At 49.8% G+C, this 26,217-nt stretch overlaps 2 protein-coding genes across 2 annotated transcripts; one reads left to right on the top strand and one right to left on the bottom strand.

Annotated features, from left to right (window-relative positions):
* Window positions 1-964: 964 nt before the first annotated feature.
* DRC2 (dynein regulatory complex subunit 2) lies at window positions 965-16,026 on the top strand. Its single transcript, XM_083484918.1, has 10 exons — window positions 965-1,086; window positions 2,699-2,823; window positions 3,526-3,665; window positions 5,360-5,527; window positions 6,005-6,174; window positions 6,290-6,428; window positions 8,634-8,831; window positions 10,163-10,381; window positions 14,365-14,517; window positions 15,599-16,026. Exons 3-10 carry the CDS (start codon window positions 3,534-3,536, stop codon window positions 15,890-15,892), a joined length of 1,473 nt encoding a protein of 490 aa, XP_083341044.1. The 5' UTR covers window positions 965-1,086; window positions 2,699-2,823; window positions 3,526-3,533; the 3' UTR covers window positions 15,893-16,026.
* A 1,974-nt stretch (window positions 16,027-18,000) lies between these two features.
* FKBP11 (FKBP prolyl isomerase 11) lies at window positions 18,001-25,273 on the bottom strand. Its single transcript, XM_083485414.1, has 6 exons — window positions 24,842-25,273; window positions 24,476-24,541; window positions 22,787-22,874; window positions 21,786-21,819; window positions 20,468-20,538; window positions 18,001-18,240 (listed from the first exon to the last, which is right to left on the bottom strand). Exons 1-6 carry the CDS (start codon window positions 25,256-25,258, stop codon window positions 18,023-18,025), a joined length of 894 nt encoding a protein of 297 aa, XP_083341540.1. The 5' UTR covers window positions 25,259-25,273; the 3' UTR covers window positions 18,001-18,022.
* Window positions 25,274-26,217: the final 944 nt, after the last annotated feature.

The raw sequence follows: 26,217 nt of genomic DNA, 5'->3' as shown, positions 1-26,217 counted from the left end.
AGATCAAACCTCTCCATTCTTAAGGAAATCAGCCCTGAGTGCTCACTGGAAGGACAGATCCTGAAGCTGAGGCTCCAGTCCTTTGGCTACCTCATGCGAAGAGAAGACTCCCTGGAAAAGACCCTGATGTTGGGAAAGATGGAGGGCACAAGGAGAAGGGGGCGACAGAGGACAAGATGGTTGGACAGTGTTCTCGAAGCTACCAGCATGAGTTTGACCAAACTGCGGGAGGCAGTGGAAGACAGGAGTGCCTGGCGTGCTCTGGTCCATGGGGTCACGAAGAGGCGGACACGACTAAATGACTAAACAACAACAACAACAATAGGTATCTCAAGCCATTTGCACATAACAAGATACGTATTTTATCAAAGTGTTGAACTGAAATACAATTAAGAAGAAGTATATTAATAGATAAGATAAAACTTTATTCGCATTAGCCAATGGCCATAGCAACCGTAAAACATTACAGTACTGTATATGCAGAAAAGGAAATTTGATATAAGAGCACAATTTAAAGTCCTGAATCAGCCGTCAGTTAGTGGCCCTTATTCTGATTGCCCCTGCTATGAACCTAGCAACCTTTTGCTGTCATCTGCTCATTTTGATCTGATAGAAGAAAGGACATTGTGGCAGTGGTTGAGTATATTAATAGTGAAATACAATTAAGAAGAAGTATATGGGGGGGTGTCCCAAGAGAGTGCTATAGCTTGTTTAGCTTATCCGTAAATCCGGCGCTGCTCTCGAGACAGACGGATGCCAGCAGGTAAAGCAATATAACTGCCCGCACCTTTGCAGCGCAAAGCAGGGTCCGGCATGGTTGCAAAGCGGACTGGGGATCCCGCGTCGAGATCCCTGCATGGCACGGGGTTGGATGAGACGGCCCACCTCTCGGGGCCCCTTGAAAAGTCTCCGGACGCTGCTGGCCGCGTCGGAAGGATCGTCAGAGGCCGCTTCGCCCAGCGGGCCGCCCAGAGAGGGCGCTCCGACTCCGCCCTCCACGGCTGCGCCGCCCTCGCTCTGGCCGGGGAGGCTGTTGCTAGGAGACCGGAGGGACTCGGCCTGCAGCAACGAGGGGGAAACAGAGAGGTAGGCGCGGCGGCGGGGTAGCGAAGCGGGGGGGGGGATGCGCGGGAGGGGGGGGCAGGTTTAACCACGACAGGAGACTGGCTGGGAAGATGTTTTGCGCCGCATCCAAGACCCGAAGTTCCTGCCTGCCTGCCTTTCAGGGGGTGGTGCCACATCACCATATCAAAATTAGGACTGCGCAAGGGGGAGACAAACCTAGGCAGCATCTTCAAAAGCAGAGACATCACCTTGCCAACAAAGGTCCGTATAGTTAAAGCCATGGTTTTCCCAGTCGTGGTGTATGGAAGTGAGAGCTGGACCATAAAGAAGGAAGATCGCCGAAGAATTGATGCTTTTGAATTCTGGTGCTGGAGGAGACTTGAGAGTCCCATGGACTGCAAGAAGATCAAACCTCTCCATTCTGAAGGAAATCAGCCCTGAGTGCTCACTGGAAGGACAGATCGTGAAGCTGAGGCTCCAAGACTTTGGCCACCTCATGAGAAGAGAAGACTCCTTGGAAAAGACCCTGATGCTGGGAAAGATGGAGGGCACAAGGAGAAGGGGATGACAGAGGACGAGATGGTGGGACAGTGTTCTTGAAGCTACCAGCATGAGTTTGACCAAACTGCGGGAGGCAGTAGAAGACAGGAGCGACTAGCATGCTCTGGTCCAGGGGGTCACGAAGAGGCGGACACAGATAAACGACTAAACAACAGCTAAGGGGGAGCATCCAACATGAAGCATTTCTGTTGGATCCATGTTTTGTTTTTTTAAAATTAAAATCATGCATCGTCATCCGTATACCCAAAAAGCCTTTTCCTCCACCCCATTTATGTAAGAGTGAGAATTACCCAGGCTCAGGGGAGCTGTGTGTTTTTCCTCAGCTTCACGTGCCTGGAAGCAGGTGGTCCCAGAGGCGCCACTCATGCAGAGATGCAGCCCTCCTTCCTTCCCCCCTGAGGCTGGGTAATTGGGCCTAAGGCAGGGATGGGTGATCCAAAGGCATCTGATGGAGAGACGCCACAGACCAGAGCAGTGAATCATGCAAAGGCCACAGTGAGCAATCTTTGGTGCTTTGGGCTCTCAGGAGCCCTTGATTATGCCATTTTACTTCTTGTAGCCATTAGCAGTTATGTCAGGCCACACCTTTTGGGAATTAGTGCTTTAAGAGCTTCTGACAACAGGTCTCTTGTATGCTTTGTTGATGGGAGAAACCAGAAGATAGTCTCGTGAGCGTGGGTTAGATGGCAAAACTGATCCCAGGAGGGAGGGATACTTTACAGGCAGGATAACACATCTAACAAGAAAGAAAAAGGGATTATCTCCAACTTATTTGCCACTTCTTTAAGGACAGAGGCTCCGCTCCTTGAACAGATGCGTGATATGTAATCATTTAAAATGGGAGCATTACCTGGCATGAAAAAGCAGTGACAGCAGGAGACACGAGTTGTTGATTTCTGACCTCTACACACTGCTTTAAAGAAAGCACAGAGCATCTGTCCGTAAACAACGTGGCAATGCTAATTTTTAGGAAGTGGGGCCTCCCCAAAGCACAACCAAGTCAGGCCACAATGATGTTTGATTATTTCCCAATTTCTAGGCTCATCCATGCTTGCTTCCTCTCCTCTAATAGGCATTCCTGGCAATTCTGGTCTCATCAGACGGGTCCCTCACAAAGCTTTGGTAGTGTTGGTGGAAAAGCCTTCATAGCTAGCCTGTGAGGCAGTGGATTGACCCAGATTTGAAGCTTCAGGCAAGGTGAGTTCTAAGAATTGCAATAAAAATAATGGTGAGGGTAGGAAATAAAAGGCAAGAAAGAGAGAGCTAGTGGACTTAATCTGAGGAGAGCCAGGTTCAAATAGGGACTTAGCTCCCTGGGTGGCTTTGGACCTGCCATGATTTCTCAACCTAATCAATGTCACAGGATTATATGTGGATGAAAGGGGGAGGGACCATGCACACTATGCGTGGGGGATCTGTGGCCCTCCAGATGAGGTTGGACTACAACTCCCATCATTCCTGGCCGTTGATCATGGTGGGGGCTGATGGGAGTTGGAGTCAGCATCTGTAGGGCTACAGGTTTCCCACCTCTGATATTCATAATCCAGAGATCCTTAAAACAAGGCCAGGATAATAAAGAAGGAATGGGTATGGACAACAAGTGAAAGGAGGCTACAGTAGAGCCATATTGGTATGTCTATACCAGTGATGGCCAAACCTGGCCCTCCAGCTGTTTTGGGACTACAACTCCCGTCATCTAACAGGACCAGTGGTCAGGGATGGTGGGAATTGTAGTCCCAAAACAGCTGGAGGGCCAAGTTTGGCCATCACTGGTCTATACTGACAAAAGAGGTATAGGTACAGAAGTGGTCTGACCATTAGAGCTGCCCCCCTTTAGCATAGACCAAAGGGGTAGGAGGAGGCTTGGGTTCCTCCTCGTTGTACCTTCCTCCATTATAGGTGCAGTCATGCCGAAGAAGAGAGGGCGCAAGCGGGCGGCCCTGACTGATGAAGAACGGCTGATTATGATGCAACAGAAGCGGCTGGCTGAGGAAGAAATGACGAAGAAGAAAGAGGACATGCTGGCCCAGTTCCTAAAGGTACCATTTGTTTGCCTGGACATAAAGGGGTTTGTGCTACAAGGAAGCATGAAGATATGTGGCATGTTGTGGGGAGAAGAGTGTCAGCAGACCTGCTCACAATTCAAAACAGTGCTCCAGGAGTCTTGTTTCCAAATGTGAGAGAACAGGGTGAATCACATAATCTTAGGGTGTTCTCAGCAGTGAGGCTAAGAACGTCTTTTAGTCTGCAACGTGCCACTTGTAAGCTAATGCAGGATGGAAAACAGAAAGTCGTTTTAAAATTGTATTCTCTGACCGCAGCATTTTATGCAGTCAGGAGGTGAAAGAGCTTGAATCTAGCATGGTAGATTGTAGTGAGAGTTTATATGTAATCTCTGGAAGGTAAAAGGTCAAAACTAGGTTAGTGGTTTGGAGGCAGATGGGCAAGGCCAGACACAATCTTTATTGAGAAATCCTAGAATCTCAACACATGTTGAGCTCAGTACTTTCCCCCAGAGGAGTATTCTTTGAGAGCAAAATACATGTTTAATTAAATGGCTGCCTGTATTGTTGGAGTTTATTTTAAAACTACTTTGAGGAAGTCATTCAAGCTCAACACCTTTGGGATTTTTCTATAATTACTGTTCTGTACCATTTTGGGGGTCTTTGCTTCTGTTCTGCTGTAAGAGGGAAGACATAGAAGGCAAGCAGATGGGTAAATAGATAGATGTAGGCAGGCAACAAATTACTCTGATGGAAGAATAGTGAAAGGCCTTGGAGCCTATACTGGAGAAAGTGAGCTGTGGCTGCTTCTCATGGTCACCTGACTTATTAACTCATGAAGATTCAGACCAGTGAGCAAAGTTACAGTGCAGCCCTTATTGACGCTTTTGATATTAAATTGAACTGATTGCTACTACAACAATAGCCGATGCCAGGCATATATGACTTCCGCCACAGAAATCCAGTGAGAGAGCATTGACTCTATGTGTGCCATAGGGAGCCATGGCAATGGGTGAATTTAAATTTAGTACCGGAAGCTTAGATTGTGTGTCACTCTAGTTTTTATCATATCTCTTTTGTTCTGACCAAAGGTTTCTGCCAATTAGCCTGAAATGCTTTCAGTTCCTTTTCTTACCAACTGACTTGGTGACATATTGAGTATGAAACCGGAATTGGGTGATGCAATGAATAGTTTTAGGTAAACATGGCAATAGAGTTGGAAGACCCCAGTGATACAAATCCCTAAATTTAAAGTGGTCCTACAGTGTCTTCATGAACACCTCTGAAGACGTTTCACAAGTCCCCCAGTCTGTCTGTCATATTGACATGGCCTAAGGGGCTTTACATTCGGGAAGTATTTCCTGATGATCATTTGAAGGGACTCCCACATCACTCTGAAAGGATCAGTGCTATTTCAATGCAGTTGATCAGCACAGAACATGTTCAGGGTGTTCAATTGACACTGGGGCTAATGTGACCAGTGTAAGTGGTGTCTGACCTGTGGAGAAGGTTGCCATCCTAAGGACATAAGAAAATTCCTTTTTGATCAGACCAAAGGCTCATGTAGTCCCGCATCTTGTGTTTATTGATCAGTCACTAGTTTTGTGATCACAATGGTTTTAGGAAACAAATTTTACTGCCTACTACCTCTATTCTTTGTCTGGTTCCTTATCTTGCGATGTCTGGGCTGTGTTGGGCTTGCCTGGGTAAAGTTGTGGCTCTCAATGCAGGAAAAACTGGCCAAAGAGGAGCGCAACAGTGAACTAAACCTGCACAAGATCACCCTACAGTGGCGCACGGTGCTCCGCGAAGTCAAGGCCAGGGAGCTGCGTAAGGACATTGAGATTCTTAGCCAGACCTTTGAACGTGTGGTGGACTGCAAAGACAATGTCATTAAGGTGAGCCCTGGGCGGGAAAAGCCCTTGGAATGAGACTGTGAAACTGTTAATGGCTCTCTTAGAGATTGGAGAGGGAAGTCACGCAGCTTCTGAGACTCACTGCAGCTCTGTGACACTTGCCAATAAGGCCAATAAGGAGCAAAGGGGAATAACAAAGGGCACAACTGTACTGTAGGAAAAAGTGGTTTGCACTTTGTACAATTCTGCAATGACCTCTTAACAGTTCTTTATTATTGCTATCAGTGGGTCCCAGTGGTATAAGAACTGAATGCAGTGTGGAATGCCAGGCTCAATCCACAGCAGATTCAGTTCAGAAGCTTTATGTGTGTTTACCAGCTTAATATAAGCTATTTCAGATACCACAATATATTATTTTAGGTCTTGGCATTCTCAATATTTTTAGTGTGGAATTCTTTAGCTCTTTAAAACAGACTGGTCTCCTGCTGTGGTTGTCTGATCCATCTCTGTCCCCTCCAGTCCCTCGCTAAGGACCTCACGGAGGCAGAAGCTCAATATGCGCATGCTTTGCGCAGCCACTTGCACAACATAGACCAGCTGTTGGAACTCCAGCGCTGCCGCATTGGCTACTTGGAGGAGGATTACCAAACGGAGCTGCAAGCTCTGCAGAAGGAGTTTGACACAGAGAGGTAGAAGGGAAGGAGGGAGGGAGGCGGGGCTGGGAAAGATGGTGGCTCAGCAACTGTGGAAAACTGTGTTTCGTTGGACTCTTAGAACTCATGTGGCTTTTCATATTTTCACCAGGAAGATAATTATAGGTCACCATAATCTAGAGAGCCGGTACCTGCAGGATGTGCTGCTGGCCATGGAGCAAAACTTTACTGACAGTGAATACGAGGCCAGGCTCGACTTCCAGAGTACAAGAGATGACGTCAAGAACAAGGTCTGGGTTAAAACTCAGGGAGGAAACTTTATGGCAATTTCTAAGTTTGCTAACAAATGGGAGGATTTATCATATTTTGAAACGGACAATATCCTCAGGAAAAAATATATGCACATTTTAGCAATGGCGTAGCCCTGAAACCTGCCTTTCATAGGTCTTTTAAAAGTTATTTAATATGCAAGTTGGGGCCTCATTATTTCATAATCAGCTGTGTGCTGATGCTCTCCCTTTTTTCCTTTTGATTGTTTTAGCCCATTCCAAGTGAGTTTTAATTAGCTACACTGATTTATCTGTGAATGCTGGTTGCTGGGAATCATAATAATAATAATAATAATAATAATAATAATAATAATAATAATAATAATAATTTATACCCCGCCCATCTGGCTGGGTTTCCCCAGCCACTCTGGGCGGCTTCCAAAAGAATATTAAAATACTGTTATGTTATGTTCAGGTCCTGTTTTGAGGCTGCCTGTAGGCCTCTGGTTGGCCCCTGTGAGAACAGAATGCTGGGCTAAATGAACCATTGGCTTGACCCAGCAGGCTTTTCCAGTGTTCTTATACGTCTGCTGTGTGCCAATATATTGGTTAATTTTAAAAAACAAAGAAAGAATGAATGTGGGACAGGTAGAAGCTACATGGAGATGTTCAACGGAGGTTTAGGCATGCCAGGACTTCCTTGAAATTATAAAGGTTCTAAATATATCCTGCACCCAATATCAGGCATTGGCACCTCATTTGACTGGAAGCCTATGTGTATTCCTTCAACTCTTTGTCTGTTAACACTCATCATCATATACTTCATTTGGGTATATTTCCCCTCCATTGATTTGTAGCTGCCTCTGTGACGAAGGGCCGCAGCTCAAACACATTTTATGTAATCAAAATACACCCATTACCATCCCTGTGTTTTCTTGAACATATAGCTGTAGTCAGTGGCTGAACTGGTCTACAGACAGAACTAGACACTGAAAGAAACATGGAACCACCTCTGCTATATATATTTTTCTCTCTTCTTCCCAGTAATGTGTAGCGAATCAACTCATGACCTGATTTTGTAGCCCCTTCACCCCCACATAATTGGCTTGCAGGCTGGGGGAATGCGCGGGTGGATGGTGTCATTTTCATGCATTGTGTTATGCCACACGTTACTGGGCGGCGAGGAAGAAAGAACCCACAGAGCTGAGGCTGTAAAATCCAGTTCCATGTAAGATCCCAAGAAGAGCCATATGAGAGATTCTAGTCATTGGGGAAACAAGACTGTAGCTGAAACTATGTGCAGGTCCTCCTTATTTTCATTATTTCTCCAGGTACAAGGTTTCTTGTTGCTGGAGCCCATACTCATGATTTTAAAACCCCCAAAGAAAACCAGTTGGGCATACTAAGGCTTTTTATTTATTTATATTAAATTTCTGTACTGCCCTTCATCCAAATATGACAGGGCAATTTATAATCTAAAATTACACAAATCTATAGCATAAAAATATAGGGAAGCAGGTGGCGCTGTGGGTTAAACCCCAGAGCCTAGGGCTTGCTGATCAGAAGGTCGGCGGTTTGAATCCCCGCAACGGGGTGAGCTCCCGTTGTTCGGTCCCTGCTCCTGCCAACCTAGCAGTTCAAAAGCACATCAAAGTGCAAGTAGATAAATAGGTACCACTCCGGCGGGAAGGTAAACAGCGTTTCCATGCGCTGCTCTGGTTCGCCAGAAGCAGCTTAGTCATGCTGGCCACATGACCCAGAAGCTGTACGCAGGCTCCCTCAGCCAATAAAGCAAGATGAGCACCGCAACCCCAGAGTCGGTCACGACTGGACCTAATAATCAGGGGTCCCTTTACCTTTATAGCATAATAACAAATAATAATTTTTTTTTAAGGGCAGATCCTCCACACCATACATTTAGAGCACCATACATTTAATGCACATTTAAAGCTCATGACTTCCCCCAAAGAATCTTCCAAAGTGTAGTTTCCTCCCATAGAGCTACATTTCCCAGCATCCTTAACAAACTACAGTTCCCAGGATTCTTTGGGGGAAGTCATGAGCTTTCAGTGTGCATCTGATGTGCTCTAAATGTATGGTGTTCTTTTGCTTGGGAAATGAGTTCCTGAGCAGGCAGGCTTATCTAGGGTTAGTCCAAAATGAGTCAGTTAACTGGAAAACTCCAGAGCAGACCAGAATACTAATCTGTGTTCATTTCCGCCCCAGAACTTGGAGGAGAAGCATTACCTGCGCATGCAGTTGGAGGGTAAAGTGGAGGAGCTGTGGAAACGCTTCCAGCAGGCCTTGCGTACTTACACAGAGGCAACGGAAGACCGTAAGTTTGCCTTTGAAGGCCTCAAACGCAGAGATGAGAAGAGCACCAAGGAGATTGAGATGCAGATGAGGAAACTGCAGAAGATGCAAGTGAGTGGCCCTGCTTGGGCTGGTCAAACCAGGGAAACATTTGGGCTTTATTCAGGCATTGTTTTCTCCTGCAGCTGAGATATTGCTGTGGTGTCCCTTCTACGCAGTGGTGTTCTTTCAAAATGGCAGCATTAACAGCCTCCCCAAGTTACCTTCATTGACCTATATCCCCCCACCCCTTGCTATTCACCATCAAGAGAGATACCTACGGTAACCGGTGGGCCAGTTTCTACAATTGGCAGTCCACTTGCAGTGACCTCCAGGATTGTATGAGGTTGCCACTTGGCTCACAGCTTAGTTGGGTTCACATGGTGGAGACACTCTTTGCAGGGCCTTTACCTGCATTGGTGATTATCATGGCCTTGTCTTGAAGTGTTGCTGTTGATTGCAGGAAACAGGGTGTCTGTGGATTAATTTATATGAACTATCCCCTCTATGTAAGGGACGCGGGTGGCAGGTGGCGCTAAACCACTGAGACTCTTGGGCTTGCCGATCAGAAGGTCATCCGTTCCAATCCCCATGACGGGGTGAGTTCCTGTTGCTCGGTCTCAGCTCCTGCCAACCTAGCAGTTCAAAAGCACATCAAAGTGCAAATAGATAAATAGGTACCACTCCGGCGGGAAGGTAAATGGTGTTTCTGTGTGCTGCTCTGGTTTCGGTGTTCCGTTGCACCAGAAGCAGCTTAGTCATGCTGGCCATATGGCCCAGGGGGGAAAAACTCTGTGGACAAACGCTGGCTCCCTCAACCTGTAAAGCGAGATGAGCGCCGCAACCCCAGAGTCGCCTGCGACTGGACTTAACTGTCAGGGGTCCTTTCCCTTTCCCTTTGTATCCCCTCTGTGTGGGTAGATCCTGGTCTGGCTGCCATTCCAGTGGTAGACGTGGACGTCATGCCTGATGGAGGGAGCACTGAACATTTGATTTGGGCCTCCAAAGCTCAGTGGACAGAATCGGAAGGCTGGAAAAGATCGAAAATTCCTCAGCCTCCAGCACTCTTCTCCATAAATCGACCTTTTCCCCCTCATCCCACCAACAGAAGAACCTGGGGAATAATAGATTCATGGGCAAACATCTGGTGATGCATATCAGTGGTGGGCGGAGCAACAGATCCTCCTGAAACCCTGCCCCCATCTCCCATGCCTTATAAATATCTGCAGTTGTTCCTCATCCCATTATTAACCTGAACCCCCACAACAGTAAAATCTCACACCACCAAAGCTGCAAACCAAAATGACCATCTAATCGCACCTCTTACTGCAGCCATGAGTTTCAGTTTATAGTTGCCACAGAAGCCCTCCTGTCGGCTGACTAGATCCCTCTCTTGTCACCAGGACCTCATTGGCATCCTGAAGAATAAGATTGCTCTTCATGCACGGGAGAGCGAGGAGCAGAACCGGCGAGTCCGCGATGAGAAGGAGGTGGTGCTGAAGCAGCTGCAGAAGCTCAAGAGCGAGATGAACCGGGCCAGAGCCAAGGCCCGTAGCAACCTGGCTAAGCTGTCCAGGGAGAGCAGCGGGGCTCTCAAAGTGTTGGAAGGTGTTATGCAGAAGGTAAAACTGTATGCACTTTTGGTTAATCATGGTCTACCCATGTGTGGTGTAGAGAGGCAGTGTGGTGTAGTGGTTAAGAGGGGTAGACTCGTAATCTGGTGAACCGGGTTCGCGTCTCTGCTCCTCCACATGCAGCTGCTGGGTGACCTTGGGCCAGTCACACTTCTCTGAAGTCTCTCAGCCCCACTCACCTCACAGAGTGGTTGTTGTGGGGGAGGAAGGGAAAGGAGAATGTTAGCCGCTTTGAGACTCCTTTGGGTAGTGATAAAGCAGGATATCAAATCCAAACTCTTCTTCTTCTCAGGCTCCTTCCTCCCACAAATTGAGAAAGTACATAGGATGGGGAGAATGAAGTTGGCTGAAACAGTGGTGTCGCAATGGGGGGGGTGACGGTGCGCCAGTGTGCCCCGGGTGCCATGTCTTGGGGGGGGGGTGATAAAAGGGCACCTCATGGCGGCGCAGGCAGCCATCGTGCCATCGCCGCATGTGGAGGATCCTCAGGGGCTGCAGCTGCAAGCAGAGGATTCCGGTGCCAGTGGCAAACCGCTATGTACAGTGCACATGCGTCGTCGCATGCATGCGCTGTATGTAATGCCGCCGCACATGCACTGTACATAGTGGTTTGCCAGCGGCGCTGCTTCAGCGCCGTACGGATGGCGGTGGGATCCCTCCACTACAACCGCAAACGGAGAATCCTGCAGCCGCGAGCAGAGGATCCCGGCACCGTCTGTACGGCGCTGGAGCGGTGCTGGCAGCAAACCTCTATGTACAGATTATGTGCAACGCCATTATGTACAGCGCATGCATGCGCCGCCACACATGCGCCACACATAGCGGTTTGCCGCCCCAGGTGTCATGACGCCTTCGTTCACCCCTGGCCGAAGAGAACATGCAGAAATCAAACTTTTGGTGGTCTCTGGTAGCCCTTGGGATTCCCAAAATGGAGTTCAGATCCAGGAGAGTTCTCGCAGATTATGTGCAAGCACAGCTTTGGCCTATAAAAATAGCACCTGGTTGGCTCCAAATAAAGCTGTTTTAGTGGAGACTAGCTTTCGGGGGGGGGGGGGCTACCGCCTTCTGAATGAACACAGATGCCTATACTGCTGACATTTCCAAGGCAGGGAGGAATCAGCCAGGTCTTATCTCCCTTGCTGGGAAGCCCCCTTGCTTAGAGGAATTCCCCTTTGTTTCCCATGTTGCATATGAGATATATTACCCTCGTGAGCAGCTGAGGTCTGGTAGTGTGGAAAATAATAGGGTTAAAAACCTCCCACCTATTTCCTCCCTACCTTTCTTTAAACTATTTTTTTTTTAAATATATATTTTATTCAGGATTTTCTTGTTTTACAGAAGTGTAGTGCCTCGTATTTTTTTTTCATGTAACATTTTTACAAATCCATTTCATTTGTTGAGGCATTAGGAGGAGAAGAAAAGAAAAAAGAAAAAAGAAAGGGGGGGTGGAGAAAGGGAAGATGGATAGGGGTGGGGTCGGGTGGCGGTGTTTCTATTATGTTTAATGTATGTAGAGTTTGGTGTCAGCATTGCTTGTGTTGTTCACTTGTGTTCCTTTGGTGGTGAGAGAGGTTGGGGTTGGCCTAGGGTGTGATTGTTTGCTTGTGATTGGCTGTGGTGATCTTTGTTTTCGTGTGTGAGTGAGGTGGGTGGGTGTTTTGGATCAGGTTAGCCATATTGATTTGTATGCTGTTGGTGGATTATTGTCACTGTCCTGTTGGGCTGTCTATGTGATAAAGGGGAGCCAGACCGGGGTGAAGGTGTCTTCTTCTGTTTGTCCCCGTGTCAGATTCAGTTTATTGGTTAATTTTTCTAGTAGGGCTGTTTCCCATACTATTTGGTACCATTGGTCCATGCTTACTCCTGACAGGTCTCTCCAGTGTCTGGTTATGGTATTTCTGGCTGCTGAGAGCAGGTGGGTTATGAGTTCTTTGTGGTGTAAATGGGCATTGTTGTCTTGTTCTTTAAACTATTTTAAGAAGCAATGGTTGCTCTGTGTGCATGTGCTCCCACATCACCTTGGAGAGCAGCGGAGCTTGACTCTTGCCTCTCAGAAAGCACTTCCAGAGGAGGAGCAGGGAGGGAGCTGCACGGTCTATTGGGGGCAAAGATAAGGTGTTCTTGACTGGGGAAAGGAACAAACAGTGGCTGGGACTGCTCAAACAGAAGAGATGGCTGGGAATTCCTGCGAGAATAAGAAATGGTGAGAGTGAGAGAGAAGCAGCAGTAGTGAAGGCTACACCTTATCCTTCTAGGCTATATGGAGGTTCCTTTTAGCCACCACCCCTGTTGAATGCATAGCTTTCTTGTGCAAGTTTACCCGGATTATTAAAGCTGGACCCTTTACTTTTCTATCCTATGATGCTCTGTTTCATTTTTCAATTTCAGATCCTGGTTCGTTTTTAGTGGTTTTATATCAATGGGGGTTTTTGTACTTGAGTTTTTGTACACTTGAGATCATCTATCTATTTTATCTATCGGTTTAGAAAGGTTCTTTAAAAAAAAATAATGCTGGTCCTCCCAGCCTCAGATGGCAGGAGAGGGTGCAAGCCTTCCCAAGCCTCCTTGTCTCCTCTGCCTTGAAAGGATGATGTTCTTTCCAGACACTATGGGCAGCATCGAAAGCACTCATTTGATCAGCACAAGGAGTTTTGGCTGTGCTCCTCTCCCTGTGCATCCCTTAAGTCTGTTTTGGGATTTCCCCCAACCTTCTGGAGCAGATTTGGGGAGGGTGTAGGGCATGCATGCAGGGGGTGGGGATTCCATTGTGCAAACCTAATTCCTTGCACTATAACAGAACAAGTGCTTTGCCTGTAAATCTTGTCACATAATCTTCCCTTGCCAAGCAGCTGCCCGCAATTCTGGCTCTCTTTTGAGTGTCCCTGTGTGACAGACATGTTGTCACATATATGTTCGTCCCAGTCACATATTTTTAGCGTACATTTAAATAACTTCAAATTTTAAATCTCTTCATGGTGCGGGGAACCCATATGTACTCTTGTGTGAAAATTGTGCATGGCTCTCATTTTGTCACAATAATCCGCTTAGAAGCCAGGGTGCTGAGCAGCTTTCAGAGGACAGTTGTGTTTTCTCACAAAGTGGTGTACATGTCCCTTCTTACACAGATTACTTCAGCATTGGGGGAACATCATGTGTGGTGTCTCTTAAAGGTACAGGAGCCCAGGGATGATTGTAATGTGGCAACGAGATACAGGCTGTGTTCACGCTGCACCCAATGTGCTCCCACCACTGGTTAGAGAAGTAGTGTGCACATGGCATTATCATTCCCTATCCATGTGGTGGTTTCTTACAAAATACTGTGTTTTGATGTGCTTCCCCTCAAACCAGCTTCAATCTGGATTGAGAAAAAGAACAATTTAGTTGCATTTTGAGCCATTAATGTGTACACAGCCTATAGCCTCTTCTTCCCAAAGGAGCCGTGCATGGCTTGAAAGTGCCCTGACATAGTGGTGGAAACTCAAAACTCCCAGAGAGCAAAGCAGATTCCGTGCATGCTGCTCTTTTAGCCGAGATGTACAGTTCAGAGTTTCCCTCATGTGACTGTTGGCAACTAAACCTACATTACAAACTTATATTGGTTTTATACTCATTTAATTGCCATGGCTTTCCCTAAAGCAGGATTGAGGAAATTATGACCCTCCAGTTGTCAGAACCACCAGTTCCACCACTCCTGACCACTGGCCAGGCTAGGAGTTCTAGGTGCTAGGATCCAGCAACAAACATCAGGAGGATCCTCACAAGATCCTCACCCTGCTCTAAAAAATCCCGGGAATTGTAGTTTGGTAAAAGTGCTGAAAATCCTGTGAAGGCATTCCTAGCCCTCCAGAGAACTAAAACTCCCACTTTAGAACTATACAGAGACACTCCAGTGCAAGACCCAACCCTGGGAAGTGTATCCTGTGCCAGATAGAGGAAAACAAAGTCTGATTATTGTTCCCCGTCCCCTACAGGCAGAGCTGATCCTGCGCCTGGCTGAGATGTGCCGCAGGCTAGAGTCGGAGGAGGAGAAAGTGCTGCCATTTTATGCCAGTTCCCTGACCTGGGAAGAACAGAAGACTGTGGATAAGGTGGTCCTGGAGAAACCGGAAGAGCCACTAGCCCAGGTGAATTGTCTGTGTGTGGAAAGGGGAGGAAGGCATGTGTGCCTGCTTCACCAGCAGAGGAAGAAACAGTTCTTTTGCTTCATTGTCAGGATTATTCCGTGTCTCCAGTTTAGCATTCAGGGCTGTTCTTTCCCAGAAGGAATGGTCAGATTGAGGCAATACAGCCCCGGCACCAATGGGAACACCCACCCCAAGGCTAGCAGCAGCAGCAGCTGGGGTGGAAGGGTTTCCATTCAGACCATGGCAGGGGCAGAGTTAACCCCCATGTCACATCCCCAATCCTGATCAGGCTCCCTATGTCTGCTCTTCACAGCAAGGGAACCACCACACAACTTCAAGTGATGCACTTAGCATCATGCAAAGTTTTCCCCTTTGCCTCTGGTACTTTCCCAGAATGCATTCTGCCTGCCTCTCTATCCAGGCCCACCTGACTTTGTGGCGTTTCCTTGCCACACAGCTATAAGAAATACCGTATTTTTTGCTCCATAAGGCGCACCTACTTTTTTTGGGGGGGGGGAATTCAAGAAAAAAATATGTGGCTCTTGGGGGCTTTTGCGGGAGGTGGGGGAAGTGAGAGAGCCTCGCTCTGTCCCTTCCTCCACCTCCTGCAAAAGCCAGGGATATGTGCGCAGCGCCTCCCCAGGGCAGTGGAATGAAGCCTCCCCGCTGCCCTACGGAGGCTTCGTGGGCTACTCCAGAGCTGCTCAGGAGCTTGGCGGGGCTGGCGGGGGAAACCCGGATTTCCCCCAGCCCCAAAGAGCAGGTCGGGGCTGGCAAGGGAAGCCCGGGTCCGTCCGTCCCCAGCCCCAGGGACCACACATTCACTCCATAAGACGCACAGACATTTCCCCTTAGATTTTAAGAGGAAAAAAGTGCGTCTTATGGAAAAATACGGTAATCTTTGCTACAAGACCTTTGGGTGCTACATTCACAAGAAGCATTTCCCGACTTAGTGGCTGTTCAAGAGGAGTTTGTTTCTCCCAATGGAGCCACGGACTCAAAGCAGGGATTCTTGTCCAAAGACCGCGATGCAGCTCCTTAGAACCAACCCAGAAGCCTGTCTTTCCCATGTCTTTCCCAGATGATGCAGGATTACGTGGGGCTGGAGCGCTTCTGGCAAAGATACAACAAGGTGAGGCTGGAGCAGCTTTCGCTGGAGCGGACGAAGCAAGCGCTGCTCCAAGACAACCTCAGGCTGAGGCAGCTGCTCAAGCAGTACCTGGATGGCATCTCGGTGAACGACGAGGTTCTGAGCCAGGTCAATCCACTGATGATTGTCAACCAGCAAAACATTGCCCCACCTTCGCCCCAGCCTGCCAAGCAGCCCATCTATAACGTGGTCGAGGCAGCACTCGAGGTCAAGCGGATCCTCTAAGTCAGCGGCGTGTGATTTCAAACTATCCTCCTCTGTCATGTTAAGAGACCACTGGGCATAAAGAAGAGTGAGGCCTGTTGGGGGGCCTTTGGGGAAGGGCCAATACCTGCCATTAAACAGCTGAACAGAGCTGAGCTGATGCGTGCTAGAGCCTTTTCTTCCCCCTGCAAGCAAAGCCCCTGAGGCTGGTATATAGGGAACTCTCACTTATGGTGCGTCTACTGCCAGTGGTTTCTTTTATAGGCTTGTGCACAGGCCTAAGAGCTGTTTGCAAAGGAGGCGGCTAAGCACTTGTGCAGGGGCCAACTTTTGTGTGTGATTCATAGAATCATAGAGTTGGAAGAGACCACAAGGGCCATCGAGTCCAACCCCCTGCCAAGCAGGAAACACCATCAGAGCACTCCTGACATATGGTTGTCAAGCCTCTGCCTAAAGACCTCCAAAGAAGGAGACTCCACCACACTCCTTGGCAGCAAATTCCTTTCCAGCGTGCTAGCTTTTTATTTAATTCTCCATCCTAGAGTTCAGAGGTAGGGTTTAGCTGACTTAATACCCCTGCCAAATGCTGGGAGATCAGATCTATCATGTGTGCTGCAAAAAGTCCTTCACTTTGCAGGACTACGATTCCCAGGGCCTCCAAGGAAGATGTAGTTAGTTAAAGCTCATTGTGCAAATCAAGGATGCCCTTCAGACGCTGCTGGGCTTCTGCTCCTGGAGTACCTGGCCTTTGTCCATGCTGGCTGGGACTGGTGAGAGCTGGAGGCCACCGACGTCTAAGGAACATATTGCAAATATACCTGAAGGATTGCAAATGCATCACTCTGCCCCCTGTCGCAGCACAATCTAGGCCAGTGTTTCCCAAACGTTTTTGGGCAACGGCACACCTGTTTACCGGAAAAAAATCTCGCGGCACACCACCATTAAAGCCCCGCCCCGTGACGTCAGCGCGCAGCGTCACGCCGGGAGGGACGCACAAAAGTGAAAGTTTTTTCCCTCCCCCTTGCCGGGGTGGGAGGAGGCAGCAGAGCGAGGGACTGAGGGACGGCGGCAGCTGAGGCGGCCACCCCTCGACGCCGTCCCAAAAGCCGCCAAAAAGCCCTAAAAAAAGAGGAGCAGCACAAAAAACACACCACACACGGGGGGCGTGTTCTAATTTGCTTCCGGGTTAGAGCGCAGCACGTGGAGGATGGGTGGGGAAAGAGAGAGGAGGCGCACTGATAGAACGCCAGGCACGGGGGCCGCCAGGGAGAGCCAGCGCGCGCCCCACCCCGGACGCTCGCGGCCACCGCCATCCCTCCCTCCCAGGGAAGGCGGGATTAGAGCAAGCGCCCGGGCAGCAAGAAGCGTGCGCGCGCCGGCCCTGCCCTGGATCCCTCAGAACCGCCAGTCTCTGGGAAAGTGGGCGTGGCTTCAGAACTCTCAGGCAGCAGCACCCGCCGCCCGGCAAGGCTTCCCATTGGGAGGCGTGAATGCTTTAGTGGGCGGGGATTGGTGCAAATATAGGCAGGGCGGGCTGAGAGGAGGAGCCGCCGCCGAGGAGCAGCGACACCAGCAGCGTTTCCTCTCCCCCCTCCCCTCCCGTGTCAACAAGCGGGGCGCCTGCGCCGGGGGTTTGCGCGTCAGGCAGGCAGCCAGGCAGGCAGACGGCGAGAGCCCCGCGCTGGGCGGCCGCTGCTCGCCGCCGCCGCCCCGCGTCTCGCCGCCCGACTCGCCCGCCTCCCTCCCACGGCACACCAGGCAACGTCTGGCGGCACACTAGTGTGCCGCGGAACACCGGTTGGGAAACACTGATCTAGGCCATGGGAATTTTAAACTTTGTAAAACAATACATGAGTCCTGCTCAGTGTATATTCTGAATGGCCTGCCAGTGCTTTGCTAGACGTGACTCTCAGAAATAGGCAATCCTCGATTGACCAGCTAGACGGAGCTGCTTATATATTGCAGTAATACCCCCTAGATACCCTTCCCTGGTTAAAGACTGTTCAAACTACTACATCCTAGGAGGTGAGACCAGCCCTTCATCCAACCTACCCCTACCCTCCGCTTTTTCGTGAAGGTGCGAGCACAACAGAGCAGAACCCCACAAGAGAAGCAACCGCAAAGCCATGTCCAAAAAGATGAGGAGGCACTTTATTTCTTCTTAGCCTTGTTTCTCTTCTCCTCCTTGAGTTTCTTCTTGGAGACACGGGGTGCCCGGGCTTTCTGGTACAGGTGGTAGCCAATGAGCCCCAAGAGCGCAGGGACAAGCCCGATGCAGAGCAGGGGCAGCACGTCATTCAACATCTTCTGCCAGTAGGTGGCTCTGGACAGCCCCACCAGCTCCACCTCAAACTGCAGGACTGCGTCAGCTGGAGAGAGAGGAGAGAGTTGGGGGAAGCAGCGCTGGGAGACAATTCAGGCAAGGCAGGTCCCTAGGAAATCTGCCCTGTCAGTGTTAAGCATCTATGGCAGCTAGAGAAGCGCAAACAAGGCTTTGCGCTGCTCAGTGGTGCTGTCAGGACTTTGGGGGCTCGCTCAAAAAAATTAGCAAGAGGCCCTCCTCAATATCATAGTGCAAACTGCACCCACTGGTGCTGCTGCAACTAAATGTCACTTCTAGCATAGGAGAAAAGAGAAACTTAGTTCTGCTTCCCTGTGCCAGGCAATCGGTCCCTCCAGCCCCATATCCTGCACTGGCAAAAGGTAACTTTTGCAGGACTGTGGCTCAGTGGTAGAGCACCTCTTTTGCATGCAGAAAGAGGCACACACAGGTAAAGCTGGAGAAGAATCCTGTCTGAAATCTTGGACAGTCACAGCCAGTCAACGTAGACCACACTGCGCTTCCTAGGTTTCTCTGAGGGTCTGTATTGTCCATAGGATGCTCCACGCGAGAGACCCAAAGGGTTGCCTTCACCCTCTTTATGCCGGCATCCCTGCGCTGGTGCAATTGGTCAGGGCACAAAAGCCAGCAGAGCACAGCCACCAAGCTGCATTTGCATGGAGGCTCAAAATGCGTGGCTCTGCAGGCTACATGAACTGCCAGGCCAAGGGCAGAACGTAAGCAGGGCCACGGCTGCTTGTCTAACTGCAAACTATATGCAAACTAATTCCTAGGGGAGCATATACTTCGCCCAAGCTGATACCTAGATTGCAACCACATATGCCAGCCACAGATCCTTTAAGCAATGGGGTTAATGTGGGGTGATGAGCACAGGGCAGCTTCAGCTGAGGATGCCATCCCATCCAGCCCCAATGCCAGCAGCTAGTAAGTCAAACATCCCAATTCTTTACTGAAGTGGCCAGATGCTCCATTGTGAGCTACACAGGTTGGCCACCATGTTTTCTCCAGAAGTTGTGTGCATTCAGTAACACTGCAACACCTGTGGATCCCATCCTCACACCTCTTACCTCACACGTTCAAATGCAACTCTGGACTTTCCACACGTTTGTGTGAATTTTGTCCCATTCAGTCAACACGCCTGAATTCACCTTAGGTCAGGGTGCATTTTCACTAGAAATGTGAAACCGCAGCTCAGCCCAGAAAACTTTTTTAAATGCCTTGTTTCGGCCCAGGAAATTATGAAGTAATAACAAAGAAAAGAGTGCTTCTGAGTGTGTGCAGAGTACATTTCACCAATGCTTAACTGCAGCAATTCTTTGCAGATCTGGGTGTAGGAGCATAGCCAGGAATTTGCTGCAGCAAAACTAAAAGCCCTAACGGGGCCATTGGGCTCTGCTTCAGGCAGGAAAACCTTGAACCAACACGGCTTCCGTGCAGGATTCAGACTCAGCTCACCCCTTTTTAGAACTTAAACCCACTGCTTGCTACCGCTGCTTCGTGATAAGCAGGAGATGAGAAGGGAATGGAAGGAACTAAATACAGTGGCGTAGCGTGGGGGGTGCGGGGGGGCCAGCCGCACCGGGCGCAACATCTGGGGGGGGCGCGCTCGCACTCTCAGCTCTCTGCCCCTACCTGGCTCGCTCACTCACTCTCACTGCAGTGCTGGCTGTGCGAATCCGATCCGAGCCGCCGGGTCGCCGCCCACTGTGGAGGGGTGGGTGCCAGGCGTGCGATGCGGAGAGAGAGCGAGGGACTATCTGGGGGAGGGACAGTGCAGCGGCCGCCCAGCGCAGCGCTGAGCGCGGGAGAGAACCACACCAGGCCAGACCAGGCAGCAGCAAGAAGAAGCTGGCAGTGGCGGCAGGTTAGGGGTTAGGGGGCACAAATTACTTGCCTTGCCCCGGGTGCTGACAACCCACGCTATGCCACTGACTAAATATCTTGCATTTAAAAAGAAGACTAATGGAGAAATGCTGTCTTGCAACACTGTACCAAGCACCCCACATCGCCTCTTTCTCATGCAGTCACCCAGTGATCTAGCTATCCCACAGCATCAAAATGCTGTAAGAGACCACCCCGCTACAGTCAGTCGCTTTCCAAGCTCCCCTTTTCAGTTCCTCAACCCCAAATCAGAGCCCATGTGCCATCTGTACATCCAAAGGCAACGGAAGCAGATAGACCAGCCTAGAAAAACACAGCCTGCCAAGATGTCCTGCCGAATGGCCATCAAATAGGTGCTAGTCGCTGGATTGTACCTGGGACAGCTGGCGGGGAACCTCGTTTTCCGTATGCCAGGTGAGGGGGGATGATGACTCTGCGTTTTTCCCTGCCAGGAAGAAGGAATGCCATGTCAGCATTTGAGGACGGGACACGGGTGTACAAAGCTGTTGACTTCAGTGGGGATTCATTGGGCATTAAACAAAAAACAAAAAACCCGGGCAGAAAATTGCAGTCGTCAGTGAAACAATCTAGAAATTCCTTGGCTGGAGAGAGCAGGATTCAAATAAATGCTCTACGGATGCTTCACACCAATTTTTTTAAAGTTGGATTTCCTTTTCACATTTATACATAAAAATATTTGTTTGCTGCTTATTGATATATAGAAATAAATCATAGTGGTTTACAACTCTATAAAATCATAAAGGTAAAGGGACAGGCATCCCTAACAGTTACGTCCATTTGCGAACGACTCTGGGGTTGCGGTGCTCATCTCGCTTTACAGGCCGAGGGAGCTGGCATTTGTCCGCTCCGCAGACAGTTTTTCTGGGTCATGTGGCCAGCATGACTAAGCCGCAACAGAACACTGACACCAGAGCAGCGCATGGAAACGCCGTTTACCTTTGTGCCAGAGCGGTACCTGTACTTGCACTTTTTGGGGTGCTTTTGAACTGCTAGGTTGGCAGGAGCAGGGACCGAGCAACGGGAGCTCACCCCGTTGCAGGGATTCAAACCACCGACCTTCTGATCGGCAAGCCCAAGGCTCAGTGGTTTAGACCACAGCGCCACCCGCGTCCCTATCATAAAACCATACAGTAAAATAATAAAAAATCAAAACCATCCTAAAGTCAAAACAATTTAAAACAAACATCTTAAAACCATTATGGGATATCAACCAACCAATCATTTTATTTGCATGCTGCCTTTCCAAAGTTAAAGCGCAAGGCGGCTTACAACATATAAAAAAATTACACAACTACAAAAATAACAAAAGTAGTCATAAACAATAAACAAATGAACAGGAAGTGCACAACCAAATTGAACAACTTCCACATAAACCAGAAGATCCAAAATAAAGATCCAAAAAATTAACAGCAGCAGCAGCAACCCTCTAAACAATACTCCAGCCCAAGGTAATCTTAATCACCCGCATAGGCCTGGCAGAATAGAGAGGTTTTCAACAGGCACATTTATGGGAGGAGACCAAGAGTTCTTACACTGCCTCACAGAGAACCTTCCCAAGTTAAGAAAGTGAGAAATTGTGGCTTGCATTAAGCTTGTGAAAGGTCCATTTTAGGGAAGGGGTTCAGAGATGGTAACAGAGACTACAAGGCAAGCACACTGAAAATTACTTACCCAACACACATATCCAGCAGACCCTGTTCTAAACCTGAGCAAAAGAATAAACACAGGTAAGAGTTAAGTGTGGCTTACATTCAGCACTGTTTATATTTGACAGAGAATGCAAGCCGCACTGCTTTCAGCCAGGGTCAGAGTCACTTGTGAGCTGCTGAGTGCATCAGTAGAGTAGCATGCACTCAGGGCAGAATTTAAATGATGCCACATGCAAGCAACATTTGTAAAGGAGAAACAGGAAACACAAAGTTTTTACCTGGCACCTAAAGATATGTAACGAAGGGGAGAGTTTGTCCCTTTTTTTGGATTACAACCCATTTTTTTTGGAGGCCCCATTGTCAAAAGCGGGCATTGGGTTACAACCTGTTTTGGTTTACAACAGGACTTCCGGAACGGATTATGGTTTGTAAACCAAGGTATCACTGTATTTAACCTTCAAAGCCCTATACGGCCTAGGACCCTCGTACCTACGGGACCGCCTCTCCTGGTATGCCCCACAGAGGAACTTACGGTCTTCAAATAAAAACATCTTGAAGGTCCCAGGCCACAGAGAGGTTAGGCTGGCCTCAACTAGAGCCAGGGCTTTTTCGGCTGCGGCTCCAACCTGGTGGAACGCTCTGTCACAAGAGACAAGGGCCCTGCAGGACTTGACATCTTTCTGTAGGGCCTGCAAGACAGAGCTGTTCCACCAGGCCTTTGGTCAGGGCGCAGCCTGACTCCCTCCTTTGGCAATCTTTACAATACTTTAGTTTATGGTTGCCATCAATTTTGATTTTAATTAATTCTTATGATGTTTTTATAATGTTGCACTATTTTAGTGTTGTTAGCCGCCCTGAGCCCGGCTTCGGCTGGGGAGGGCGGGATATAAATAAAATTTATTATTATTATTATTATTGGAAAAGGTCCAATAGTGGATAACATTCCTGCTCCAGTTCTTGTCCAAATTGCGTGGGAAGTTCGTTAGCCAAATTGGCCTCAGAGCGCGAGTTCCAAAGATGTACCTGGGATGACTTGTCTTTTGCCCAGCTCCACTTGCAGTGGGTCACGGGACAGAGAGCTGTCAATGACGCGGCCATCTTCAAGGGTACCCTGCAAAGAAAGAAAGCTATGAACCAGCAATTCAGCTGCTAGATCCGACCAAAGCCCCAGCTAGTCTAGTCTCATGGCAGCTAAGCAATTTCCTAAGGGAAGCCCACAAGCAGTTGCTAAACTGCACGGAAAAACAAAACTTGCAGGAAGTGTGGAAACTTGTGGTTCTGAGACAAATGGAGCAACACGGTGTCAGGAAAAAGGCTGGTAGTGATTTCCACCATGACGTCATTTTCCATTATTATTTTTTAAAAGCCAGATTTTTAAAAAGGAGACGCATTCGCTTTTCTCACACTGACAGAATCACCTCTTCTATGGTGTTGTGATGTGTGCAGCATCTATCCCAGCAACTATGAAAATATGCTTCCCTCCCTTCAGAATACCTGTTCGACTTTCAAGGGACACTTTCTACACCAGGGGTAGCCAATTATGTCAGGGGCAGACTTTGGTAATACAGCACCATGAATGAGGACAAAATTTGGCACCCATTCTTATTTTCACAATAATTCCTTTTGGTGCAGTTGCTTTTTAATGTATTTTCTCAGTAGGCTGTTGGCATCTATCTTGAGAGTCAATGGAGTGCACCTCCAGGGGTGAAGGCAAACTGCTGCAATAGCAGCACAAAGGTGAGACCCCTGGGGCGCAAGCCTGGAGGTCCTCAGCCGCCCAGATCACAAGACAGGCCTTGCTGATGTGGGCCAAAGGAAAGTTGAGCAACACATTTGGAACCAGCTTGGCTGCAGGAGTTGCCTAAAGGAGGTAACCATCTTAGGGACTCCACTCCGGATTTGTGCCGCCTTAGCCTCTTCTTCTCCAGAAGATGTCCTGCATGGCAGCCAAGGTTGAGGATCAGTTTCCTTCTCTGAGATGGGCTACCTTCTCAGGCGGATGAGTCCCATCTGCTCCTTAAGTACCTGTATAAATCTGGCAAAATAAAGAAATTCCTTCCAGTAGCACCTTAAAGACCAATGCACACGAAAGCTTATACCAAGAACTAACTTAGTTGGTCTTTAAGGTGCTACTGGAAGGAATTTCTTTATTTTGACTATGGCAGACCAACACGGCTACCTATCTGTAACTGATCCCCTCCATATGTTGGGACTCCCAGCTCTGCCAACCGCTTGCTTGCAGGACCAGCGGTCGAGACTGACGGGAGCCAGAATCCAGCGCCATCTGGAGGGCAGCCGGCTGCCCCACGCGGGGTCTGCCCCAGCCTGCCTGCAACTGGAGCCTTCTTCCTCTGCCCTTTTGCTGGGAGCCCTTGCGCCCCGGAGAAGCAGGGCTCCAGGGCTTGTCCCGGTGTCCATGTGGCAGCCGAGCAAAAGCCTATTGGGCCTCGTGACGCGAAGGTTGCTCCGAAAACACGCGTGCCCTCTTCCACGGCGGCAAAGGGAGGACTGGCACCGGGGCGCACAGCTCGCCTTCCCAAAACCAAACGCACCAACGCGCCCCGCGCTCCCGATCTTCCCTGCCCAGCACCCGCGCCGGGCAGACCCGGAGGGCGGAGCCGCGGGAAGCCCCGCCCCAGGCAGCCGGGAAGCGCCGGTGCTGACGTGTTCGTGCGCGGCTTTCCCCGCGCCCTCCGCCCGGCCTCGGCTTACCGTGTAGTGGATGTGGAGCGCGTCTCCCAGCGCCGAGCGCTCCGCGCAGTCATCGGGGGGCTCCACCTGCGGAGAGCCGAGAGAGAAGGGAGGGCGTCAGCGGAGGGGCCGGATCCGAGCCGCACGTGGCTCTCCATCCGTGCAGCAGCGCGCCAACGGGGGGCGGCGGAGGGGCCTCTCCAAAGACTCCGCTGCGCCCCCGAGAGTCAGCGGCGCCGGCGCTGCTGCTTCGCCCCTCCCGCCGCGCAAGAGGACCAGGCGCGCCCCCGGGCTGCGTCTCTCCCTCCCAGCTTCGCCGGCGGCATCTCGGAGGCGTGCCGGGCACTTCTCGCCGCCGGCCGGGCAGCTGCGCCCGCGCGCCCTCACCAGGGTTTCCAGCTGCAGCTCCCGGGGCGCACTTTCGCTCGGGCTCTCGGGCTCGTCCTCCGCCCGCTGCGCGCGGCTGCCGGCTGCGCACAGGAGGACGAGGACGAGGCCGAAGCGGAGAGGTAGCATGGCGAGAGAGAGGTGGCCCACGGAGCCGGAGCAGCGGCGACCGGGCTTGCACCGCAGGGCAGGGCAGGGTGCCTCCTCCTGGCGCCGCCCCCTGCTGCCCGCTTCCCCGCCCCGGAGGAAGGAAGGAGGGTCGGAGCGAGCGGGGCTCTCCTGGCACCGGGAGCGCAGCTGAGGTGCTGCTCTCAGGCCTTCGAGAGACACGTGCTCAGCAACACCAAACGGGGTGCAAGTAATGTAGGAAGGTTGCTGGAGAAGAATCGTGGAGTTGCAAGGGATCCCGAGGGTCATCTAGGCCACCCCTTTGCCATGCAAGACCCCCCCATCCAATTTGAAACCATACATGACCCTTCCTAACTTTGCAAACGTGCTAGCAGTTTTATTGCTGCAGAACAGGTGCCTCCTTGTTTGTGCCCTTCTGTTCGCAGGATTCCCACTGGCACCTGGCTGCTGTGGGAAGGGGAAGGTGGGCTAAGCAGGCCTCTTCTCCCCACCCCCATCCAGGACTCTGGTGAAATCCTGCAGCAGGGAGTTCCGCAGGTCAGCACACTGTTCCCCACAGCACCCACACAATGGCGCCCAGGAAGGTGCCCACCCTCTCTGAAAACATAATAATAATGATTTATTTATACCCCGCCCATCTGGCTCTGGATAGCCCTGGGGGGAGGAGCAGCACACTCTTCACAAATTGGAAGACTCGGCTTTGGTGTGGGAGATTAGCAGCCAAAGCTAATAAAGGCATATTCTTGTCAGCATGAGAAAGTGCCAACCGCACAGAGCTGTATTGCTGATAGGCAGATGCTCAGACCATAGAAACACAAATGCTAGAAAGAACTCTGTGTGATGTCATTTCCCCTCCTTTCCTGGAGAGGAAGTTACACTGTAAATAAAAGTATTTTGCCTGCATGGCTTTAACTGCTGCCATTGCTGTGAACCAGTGCAACATCATAAAGTACTGGTAAATAAATTATACTTTCCAATTTACTTCCCAATTTGTTGCCTGATTGTTTGTTAAGCTGGTAAGAATAGGAGAGCCAGCTTACTTCAAAGTTGGACTTGCTCAAATCAAGGTTTTACAGCCTAGGACATGGGTGGGCAAACTAAGGCCCAGGGGCTGGATCCGGCCCAATTGCCTTCTCAATCCGGCCCACGGACGGTCCGGGAATCAGCGTGTTTTTACATGAGTAGAATGTGTCTTTTTATTTAAAATGCATGTCTGGGTTATTTGTGGGGCATAGGAATTCATCCCC

The sequence above is a fragment of the Podarcis liolepis genome, assembly GCF_965112155.1.
Source record: "Podarcis liolepis genome assembly, chromosome: 2".
Lineage (NCBI taxonomy): Eukaryota > Metazoa > Chordata > Lepidosauria > Squamata > Lacertidae > Podarcis > Podarcis liolepis.
This window is presented reverse-complemented; position numbering and strand designations above follow the sequence as displayed.